General features: G+C 38.3%; 1 protein-coding gene across 3 annotated transcripts in view; it reads right to left on the bottom strand.

Annotated features, from left to right (window-relative positions):
• Window positions 1-3140: 3140 nt before the first annotated feature.
• Window positions 3141-10981, bottom strand: part of LOC115012096 (mitochondrial import inner membrane translocase subunit TIM16-like) — a 103807-nt gene continuing 95966 nt past the window's right edge. Inside the window, exons 26-31 of one of the 3 annotated variants that reach the window (XM_029437556.1) lie at window positions 10867-10958; window positions 10258-10344; window positions 6336-6420; window positions 5506-5642; window positions 4574-4639; window positions 3141-4001 (exon numbers count right to left, since the gene is read on the bottom strand). In XM_029437556.1, the coding sequence (XP_029293416.1) occupies window positions 3912-4001; window positions 4574-4639; window positions 5506-5642; window positions 6336-6420; window positions 10258-10344; window positions 10867-10958 (557 nt within the window). In that variant the 3' untranslated portion in view covers window positions 3141-3911. Of the gene's footprint in view, window positions 4002-4573; window positions 4640-5505; window positions 5643-6335; window positions 6421-6909; window positions 7043-8033; window positions 9900-10257; window positions 10345-10866; window positions 10959-10981 lie in introns of those variants that run through there. The other 2 variants (XM_029437555.1, XM_029437554.1) reach the window with 2 other exon arrangements.

Genomic DNA, 10981 nt, shown 5'->3' with positions numbered 1-10981 from the left:
GGACTCAACACCTATCAATGACCAATCATCACTTCCTCTTTTACACAAGTGAAATTTAAGGTACTGGTGTGTCTGGCTCCCCCCTCTGGTAGGACACGATACACAACATCCCGCTTTCCATTTACAGAACTCGCCCTGTTTTTACTTCTGGATTGTCCAGCTGCTTTCCCGTAATTGAATCAACACGGCCAGTCTGTGTATGAAAGGGCCACTGTGGTGATAAACACTAGTGACTTGTTTTTTCTTTTTTTAAAGTGACCTGACCCAAAACCAGCTGTGAAAAACAGGTGGTCGTCCAGTCAAAGCCCAACTTAGACATGTGGGTTTAAGTTTTGTCCCAAGTTCAACAAGTCCCATTCTGTGCCAAAAATGAGGGGAAATATGGATGTACGTATTGTGCCACAGAGGGGGCTGTGATGCACTCAGTGCCACATACAGCTGACTAGTAAGCCACACTATTGCAAACTGCCTCATTTTACTCTGTCCAAAGGGGCAAAAAAAAGACAAAATTTGACTGGAAAAACTTTTCGCATGGTTCGATTAGGCAGTCAACACGCACTTACCACACACAATATTCCTTACATGTCTTATGAAATGTTACTGCCAAGTCATGGTTTTATAAAAACTAGTTTGCTCCTATACCTTTTTTCAGCGAGGGTCAATATTGCTGTGGGGTCCTTCCAGGCTTTTGTTCCTCAGTGCTCATGCATGTATGATGTTAACTGCCATCTTCACAGAAGAGAGGTAGAAGAGCAGGAGAGGATCATGACAAGACAAGGAACATTCCCTCAAGAGACTGTCACACCCTCCTCTCTCTTTTCACTCCTCCATCTCTGCTTATGTTGGTGGTCTTACTTTTCCCTCGCCCAGTCTTAGAAATAATCAGTTATTGCTGTTTTATATTGTTGTCATTCTTCTTTTTTTGGTTTTGTTCAGACGAGACATTTTTTTCTGATGTTGAAGTTGCTTCTTGTGTTGTGCGACGGCTGCGCTGTGCTCAGCTTTCTGCTGTCGGGGTTGAGTCTTTTGAGGGGTTAGGGGGGTCCTGTAGAGCAGTGGTTCCCAATCTGGGGAGGTTTAGGATCAATCTGATTACATTGATATAAGAAAGAGAAAATTCCCTTAGGTTTTTTCCAACTTTATCTAGCAATTTCTGCTTTTTTGCTATGCTAGCTATGTGGCTCAATGGATGATATAGTTGGTCCACATAACATCGACAGCCTCAGCTGTACGTAAACTAGAAAATATAAGCATGCTAACGTGCTAAATTGAGATGGTTAACCAGGTAAATATTACCTGCCAAACATCATCATGGTATGTACCATGTCACTGTGAGCATGTACCAATGCTGATGTTAGCATTTAGCTCAAAATAGCCCTATGCCCAAGTACAGCCTCACAGAGCTGTTTGCTAGCACGGCTGTAGATTCTTAGTAACTCTTAACCATGTTCAGCATTTCACAGGAAACGAAACTAACTATTCAGGGTACATTTAAACACATGTGGAAAGGATAAATCACTCTTTGGTTGAACTGATCACAATAATTCGTCCTAACTGAGGTTAGGGGTCATGAATTTAGATATTGTTGCTTAATTTTAAGGGGTCACAAGCCAAAAAGGTTGGAGACCACTGCTCTAGCGGGGAAATATTAAAATATATATCTAGTGGACCAAATAATATCACATTCCTCTATGACAATCACTTTAGTGTACTGAGAATCATTTAGATAGGGTGTAGGCATGACATACATGTCTGTATTAATTATCTTCTGGGCTAAATTAGATTTAGAAACTGCTTCCTTTGTTCTGACTTTTAATTCCCACTGTCAGATAAAGGGAAACCGTAGAGAAATAACATCCGACTGCGAAATGGCGGGCAGTGTTGGGAAAGTGTGATCGCAAAGAGAGACAGGATTGGCTGAATGAATGGACAAGGGATAGGGAGAGATGAGGGGAGAGGCTGTGTGCCAGCAGAGGAAAAGAGGCAGAGGATAGCTTCGCTGTGCAGCCGCCCTCCATCTGGCCACCTACCCAGCAAACAGCCCTCTCAGCTCTGAAGTCACTGGCTGTGCTGTGCCCAATGTGGCAGCGACTCACAGGCATACCAGCCTGTAGAAAACTAGGCCACTGAACTCTGTCTGCCCTCTGGGTTTTTTTCTTTTTTCCTAGATTAAACCCAAAACGCTCAACTCCCCCACCTCCCGGCCACAAAGCATTTCACCAGAGATGGGGAAAACAGGCAGACTAACAAGCCGCATTCACTGTAAACAAAAACAAATGCAACCCTCACTGTCTGAGGACGAGCTTTGTGTCGGGCTTCCCACAGGCTTGCAAGGATTCACAGCAGAGATGAACTGCATACCTGTGTTTCTGCCTCAGTAATTCTTAGTCATCATTATCTCAGACACCCCTCCCCCTCACCACACTGGTGTGCACCAGTAGCCCGTCTCTGGCTTCAGGCTGGGCATTGAAGTGAATCTCTCATTGTGAGTGGACAATCCTGGCATGTGACGTCATCAGAAACAGGTGTTAAGTAGGCTAGACATGGTTTCCGTGGCAACAGTGAAACCCACAGATGCGGCGGCTCTCCTCCTCCCTGTCTGTCTGTCTCTCCTCTGCAGGTCGAAGCCAGGGACAGAGAGAAAGAGGCGGCAGAAAGCTGAATAATATGACACGGATCCTCCCAGGGTCCACATCTTTTCAATATCGAATAAGCTGTATGATCCATTAACCCTTTGAGCTCAGTCTGTAATAAACTGCACTTTTGTTCCCCTCATAGCGTGTGTAGATACGGGGATGTTGCCACATCCTTCCTCAGTGTACAGCGTAATTCATCAGTTTGTTTTGGGAACCAAGAATAATTGTAAAAATCATCATCAGTCATCAAAATGTCTGAATTTGAGGTCTTTTTTTTGACGGTATAAAAGCGGTACTTCCTCCTGGAGATTTTAAAGTAACCCTCACTTACTGCTATGAAAAGTGAAACAGAAATCCAGGGCACAAAATGTGTGTTAGCTAGCTATAGTCAGTGTCATTGTAAAGGGGTGCCATTGACTGAAGTGCCACAGTGTTGCACAAAGGGTTAATGATAAGACTAAGGCCATGCAAGGCCTGTTCCAAGTTATGTTTTTTGCACATTTGTGAGATATGTCAGTATTTTAATTTTTCCAAGTGCCTTTTTATTATAGGTAAAATATAGAAGTTATACACTATATGAAAAAAAAATTATATAAAAAATATATTTTTTCCTGGCATCATGTTCTGTGGTTGAACATGCAGAATTTTAGAGTTGTAAAAGTCTCCAATTGGTACAACATAGCGGTGTTCTCCTGTTTTAGAGGAATTTTATTACGATATTGATAATAATGTCAATGAAAGGAAAAATGTTTAATAAAGTTGTATTTGATACAACTTGTGTATTCATTTCTGTTACAAATATACAATAAAATGACATATTATGGAAATGTACATAATAAACAAAAAAAAAAACATCCAGGTAAATGATTCTGCCCTTTCACACAGACACATGAACACCTGATGCTGCTGCCACCACACTTCACTAAATAACAAACCATCATATCACCCTGACTGATACTCAAGCTGCAGTTTCACTCACTGTACTCAACGTTTCAGCGATTAGGAGCCACAGCAGCCCAAACTGTGACACAGATAAAATATTGTTTTGTGGATTTAGATGATTACAAACTATATATATCATTTAACATATGACTTATCTAAAAAAAAAAAAAAGAACAAATCAGCACATATTTTATTGTTTGTGCTTCCCAGTCTTAAAACGGCATCCATTGCTCACAAAATGCCACAAAAGTCAAGACTAGAGAAAAACAGGAAGGCTTTTATTGGGTTGTAATTTACAGAGGATGGGGAGAGGAAAGACAGGGCGAGCGTACTTCATGTTTCCGTATTCTGCTGCGACTTAGGCTTTTGTTCTTCTGTCTGAATACTTAGTTCCTCATCTAGACGTTCTTTAGCCCGCACCACCTGCACACAAACAATCATAATAATGACTAAGTGAAAGAGAAATAACCAAATTACCCTATGATTCCCTCAGAGCAGGGAGCAATGAGTGAAAGATAAAATCAAGTGACATAAATTCAAACACGACATAAATTCAAAGAGTGGATTCCTCCCACACACAGATTTGAGGTCATCATTTTAAATTTAACACAGACACAAAGAGAAGTGATCATTGCATTTAAAAGAAACATGCTCTCCTGGAATATGAGTGTGACAGCCTACTTGTTGAAACTCTACACTACCACACTAAAATGACTAAAGCCATATTGTCAAAAACTTAACACATCGGCTTCATTTTCTTAGAAGACTCAGAGTGTCGGTCAATCTTAAAGATACTTCACAAAACTGTAGTGAGTGGACCAACATGCCCAAACCACATTCTGATCTTGGTTTGGTCACCTGGACTGCAGAGGTTACTACACAATATTGAATATTGAAGTCATTCTGTTCTGTAAATGATAAAATTGCCTCAACCGTCTACTCTACAACACGTTTAAATATCGTTGTGTAGCATCCTAAACGTACAGAATACTTACTTTTGATTGTATGTAAAATGAACCGCCCACCGATTTGTCATTGACTTTAAAAAGGTGCTCGTAGCTCTGGAAGAGAGAAACACAACAGCAAAGACAATCATCGACACAGTTTCTGATCGTTGTTACAGCAGAAGGTAAAGAAACGTGGATAATGCTGATGAATGGTAAAAAAATTAATAAACCATGTTTAACAGTGCTCCTCTTGTTCCTGATATTAAAGTGGCAATCCTTAAGATTTCAGTGCTGGTTCATTTGGCAGCACCTTATTTACTGGCTGTAACAAGAAATTAATACAGGCTACAGAATACTGGGGGCAGCAAAACAACTATTGTCATTTAAATAAAGAAAATAAAAACTGATCGGCTACCAAAAATGGCCGTTGTTTTGTTTTGTAGACACATTTTTGATGCATCTCCTGCATCTCCTGTAACTGTACAGACATTTATTTAAATGAAAATCTCAGTTTACACAAGTCGATTGCCACTTTAATTCTTGAACATGTAGGACTACTTTGCAGCTCTGTAGCACAGAATATGTGTGTTTAGCCGTCATTTTGTAAAGATATGACCGTAATAATATTTTACGACCATGCCGTCCAAAGGGTTGAGTGTTTCCTCTCAAATGGTAGATTTTGAGTTGGGGAAAACCGTTTCCAGCAATTATCAAGATGCTAGGGTATCTGTCCTACAGATGGGACTTATGAGTTTAGGTAATAATAAAAACCAATGTCTCCACTCATAATCATGGAGCAACACGTTATGGGGCATTGAACGGAAATCCTGTAAACATGAAACAGATTTTGATACAACTAGGAAAATCTATAATGACTTGGCAAAGACTACATTATATAAAAAAAAAAGGCTTAAAGTCTCTGCAGCTGAAAACCTTTGTTGTTAAACAAAACTCTAAAAATAGACAGAGTGTGTTTGTACCTTCTGAAGCTCCTCAGGGTTGAGTGAGGAGATATTTAGGATTTGCTGCGCCTCTTGCAGGCCCATCCCAGAGATACTAGAGGCTGCAGCAGAGTTCTGACCTGCACGGCCCCTGGCCTGCGCTGCTGCTTGACTGGCTGTGAGAGAAAACACAACACAAATATTCACAACGTCATTTCATTAGAAAACCAAAATTAAATGTGAAATATATTTTACATAGAGTTGCAAATTAGACTGGGAGATACTTTATCAGACTTTAAAAAATAGATGTATTTGGATGATATGATCTTATCATGTTATTCACATTTATGTGAATGTTGTAGTATCATTAAGAGTATATTAAAGGTTTGATCTGATTAAATACATAACACTGAATTACAAATTACTTTGAACATCAGTTTGATTATGCAACATAAGAATTTGCAAACATTTACCATATCATTGACAATATTAATAGCCTGATCACGATTTCGGTCATATCACCCAGCCCTTGCTGCTGCAAAGACTTTCATTGTATTACCTATTAATCTGTTGATAACTGTGTTACCGTTTGTATTTTTATTGACATTTAGAAAATACTAAAACATGCAGAAGTTTTTGTGTTATTTTGTCTTCTTCATTCTCTCCACACAGCAGTCAAATCTTTCAAGATATACTTGTTATACAACAATATTTGGCATTTTTGCTTGATACACAATCAACACAACTATTATTGGTGAATTGGCTGATTGATAAATCGTCAGTTTGTCTCAGCAGCAAGTTTACACGTTTAAAATGATTAAGTATAGTAGTATTACATATACATATATACATATATATATGGATCATACCTGCAAATTCTTGCTGTAAAGCACGAGCAAACGCACGTCCCACCACCTGTGCTCCCATCACAATGATCTGTGCGAGATATTTAGCCTGCAGAGGAAAAGAAACACAACTTCATGTATGCAAAGATTAATCACAAAAAGCAATTTTCAGATGTGTAATTTAAAATGTACAGTCATGATAACCAATAGAGAGAGTGAATGTCAGTCAGTTATTCTCATTTTTGTCAAGTCCCATTACAGAGTGCGACATCAGTCCAAAGAAAATTGAGCTGATGTCATGTTGAGGTGAGAAGTAAATGCGGATGTAAAAAAAAAAAGCACCTTTATTAAAGCTTTGAACACTATGACAGCGCCTCTGTTCTGCTTGGAAATGCATTAACTTACATTTTGGCACATTAGTTTCTTCCTAAATCAAATGAACAACATCCCAGTGAAGGAGGAAGGTACTTTATGCAACTGTGTTGGAGAATCAACACACACAGCAGCTACACAACGTCTCAGGATCATGCTACCTAGCATTAGCTGACGTTAGCTATGGTATATATACACACACGACTATTACAAAATGTATTCTTACCATTTTCACTCTATTATACAGGTCCTTCGGACGGTGTGCGGCTTCTGTTTTCACACATGTAAGCCAATGAAGGTTATTTTAGGGTCAGAGTTCAAGGAAGAATCGACAGCACAGCGACATTTATAATACTGACATCTACTGGCAGGGAGGTCGAACTGCAGCTTCTTTTTCTAATTGACTTATACCAGCATTAACAGCCTTGTTAACAAACTGCTACCAAGGAGGAAAACAAATCCACATTTATTTCCTTTAAACGTAGTGGGATAAGCAAATATATTTTAATATATTTATGTGTAAATATATTTTAAGAATATTTATAAATGTATATAAATCAACCATTTCTATTCCAGCACCCTTTATATTCTGCATTATTGCACTATTGTCTAACTGTCTACACACTTTACACTATGTTGTTATTTTTATACATATATATATATATTTTTTTTAATTTGACGTAGATACAGGTTTACCACCTTTAGCTTCTTGTTCTCTCAAATGTCTAATGCTGTACAAGTACTCATATTCGTTGTGTGCACACACTTACTTGGCCAATAAAGCTGATTCTGATACGAGGGCAACTATTCTGAAATATAGATATTAGAGGGAATAGCGAACATTATCATTTCTGTTATTCTAATGCATTCAATTGACTTTGGAAGTATCACCATAAGTCATGTCAGGCATGTCAGCCAGGTAGACACCAGAAAACATCCAAAGCAGTTAACAGTTCTTTATTTTATTATATTAGTGCATTTATTAAAGACAATGATTACTGATCAACAGGAAAACTGTAAATGAGCAAGCGTTAGCCAATAAAACTAATTTATTTCTGTTGTCCCTGGCCAGATCTTAAAAAGGCACCCTCCCACTGTAATAACACAATTTATTTCATAAAACTAATGTATACAATGTCATCCACAATATAGTTGTAGTCGTTTCTAGCTGAATATTAAAGTATTTAATTTATATTATGCACATATTTGTTTTCTGTGTCCCTTATGTGCCCACACAGTCTCCACCAAAGAGACCCTAATGCGTACACGCTCAGATATCACGGAAACCCTTCCCACATATCTATTCACAATGATTGTCATGGAGGCTTAATCACAAAAGGACAAGAAGTATTGGGTTCAAAAATGTTTATTGCGAGACAATATTGAAAAAACATCCACAAACCATTCCTCAAGTACGACAGACCAAACAACAACAACGCTTTACCCACTGTATAAAAAGGAAGTACTTTTTTTTTTTTAACACAATGGAAGGCAAGTTAATGCAATACAAATATTACAAGTATGGTGTTCAAGAATCACAAGCGCTTACAGTGTACATCACACAAATACCGACGACACCTGCAGTTCACCTGTATAACATGATGTGCACGACCATGCATGGCGGAATCGATGGTTTGTTTCAGTCCATCAGAGGTTGTTAACAAATGGAGGGTTCAAGCCTGGATTATTGACGATATTGCTGTAGCCCTGATTGGAAAATACATGATATCTGTTATGGCTGCATTGTACGTTATTAATACTGTACTGTTATTGTATAATCAACATCATGATCATTTACTACTAGTAAACATTAGATAAGAAAATTAGCTCATTTAAGTGAGGAATATCCCCAAACAGTCTGAAGAACCAACAAAGGTCATGATTAAAAGTTGCCCAGAAAAAGAAGAAAAGCGAGAAAGGAAAGAATCAGAGTATACAAAGGCTCCTCTAAAAACTCCCAAAGAGGAGGAGGTTTGGCTTTTAATGCATAACAACACCGCAGCTTATTTGACCTTTAACCCCTTCTTATAAGACTATTATAAAACTACCGGATGGCAAAACAGTAAATCAAATCTAACTTATACAGCAACACATTATTGTTGAAATGGCATTTTATTATATTATTGGCTAACAAAGAAAAAGTGAACTTAATGTTATTGTCATAAGAAATTCCAGTTCATGGCCAAACATGAACACTGGTGACCCTGTTGTATCCTCAGTGTGGTTTTTGCTACGGAAGGCTTGAAGATGTTACAGTAATCGTGTGTGTGTTTTACCTGATAAAACAGGAAGATGAGGGTTGTTTTTTTATCAGATGTATGATGATTCACTTATTCAATGAGATCATTAACAACATTACACCTTTCAAAGACACATTGTGACTGAGCGTGCTCGTATGACCGGCCAGTAAAAGCAGTGGTAACACAGCGGAGGTAAATGTGCAGATAACAACTTTGTATGCAACGCTACACAACCTGGTATTTATATCGGAAAATAACAGACCGGGCACAAGAGGAGGCCATTATTTTGTATATCAGGACTGACGGAGTGTATTATCATGCTTAACCCATAGCCATATACAACAGTTGTGTTAAAATACTCTACTACTTAAAAAGAAAAGTTCTAGTTTGGTCTGGTACAACCATTAAGAGAGTTAACTGGTAACATAAAGCTTATTATTGCTAGGATTGCCAGCAGTTTAATTCCCCTTGCACTGACAGAAGTGTGGTATGTTTGAGGTGTCCTGATTTAATGGACTATTTTCTGATATTTATATGGTGGGATTTCTGTCGAAATATCACAAAAAGTGTGACGTAAACATTAATATAACAAAGCAATTAATATGCCAGATTGATCCCAGAATGACTTCTAAAATATTTAAGAATTACAGTTGATTTTTCTTTTTTCATATCGAATTCCATGCAGTCGGATATGATGAACACCAAACTAGACAACATGACATTTGATTTTCCAAACTTTTAGAGATATTGTGATACATACTGATATCAGGGGGTGCTATAGTTATTGTGATTTATTTCCCATAATCATTTATACTTTCACATTGAACAGTAGGCTGAGATGTCGGCTGTTTAAGCTCAGAGGAAGTGTGGGTGGCACCATCGCACACACACAATTGGCAACGTGACTTGACAGCTGATCTGTTCTCTCCTCTCTGCTGTCGGCACCAAAGGCAAGATGGCGTCCCCTCTAGTCATCCTGGACGACACAACAGCCACAGTTAGCAAAGGTGGATTAAAGACGTGTCATACATTTACTTTACCTGGTGCTAAAAAAAGGGATGATCAATTATTTGTCAAATACAAACATAAACCATAAAACACAGCATGCTCAAAAAATACAAGTTGGATCAATATATTCTTGAGCAAAACTGAGTATTATGTAAATGAACTGTAATTATGAGAATCACATTACTAGCTTTTCCTGCACATTTGCAATTGTTATATGTAACTGGTGCAGTGGTAGTAGACTGTGTTTGAGTGCAGCTTAAATCATGAACACGATGTCTGCCATTGGAGTCGAAACTTCTCAGTTGTTTCACATCACATTCACTCACCCACTCGTCCTCATCGACCCCCTCGAAGGACTCCTGTGGCAGCGGGTCGTCTCTGTTCCCCAACTTAGCCACCATGGCACTGAGCAGCTGGGCAACACATACACACATTTAGTGTTAATAAAAGACATCAGAAAAACACAGCTACTTTAATTCAGCAACTACTACATGTTTTCATGCGATTCATAAAATCAGATATTGTTGTTTTACAGATGGGGAACGTCAAAGAACATGTTATCAATAACTTGTTATCCTGAGAATATATTAAAAGGAAAAGGAAGTTGTTTTGTCTTCTTTTTCCCTGTATAGTTTTTATATGTATTTTTTTCTTTTATTGGATTGAGCGCTTCTTGTATTTTTATAAATTATGTTAGTTTTATTTTTTGCTTTTTTGTTATAGTTTGTATTCTCCTTAAGTTGAGGAGAGTTGAGGAGAGTTCAGGTGAGCTCAGGTGTATAAGCCCGTGGCTTCTACACCTCTCCTGACACATTCTTTTCTTTTATTATCTGTTTTTTATGCAGTATCATACAGTATGTGTGCAAATAAAAAAGTAAATAAACTACTGTAATGCACAATAGATGACTGACATACTAGATGCAGCTCATCCTCACCTCCTCCTTCTTCTGTTCATCGGTCTTCTCCTCCAGGTAAACAGATGAGGGCAGGTATTTCCTAACTGGAGCCTCTTTGGGGGCCTCACTCACTGCAATAAAAAACACACACCTG

This window comes from Cottoperca gobio, chromosome 8 (genome assembly GCF_900634415.1).
Source record: "Cottoperca gobio chromosome 8, fCotGob3.1, whole genome shotgun sequence".
NCBI classification, from domain to species: domain Eukaryota; kingdom Metazoa; phylum Chordata; class Actinopteri; order Perciformes; family Bovichtidae; genus Cottoperca; species Cottoperca gobio.
This window is presented reverse-complemented; position numbering and strand designations above follow the sequence as displayed.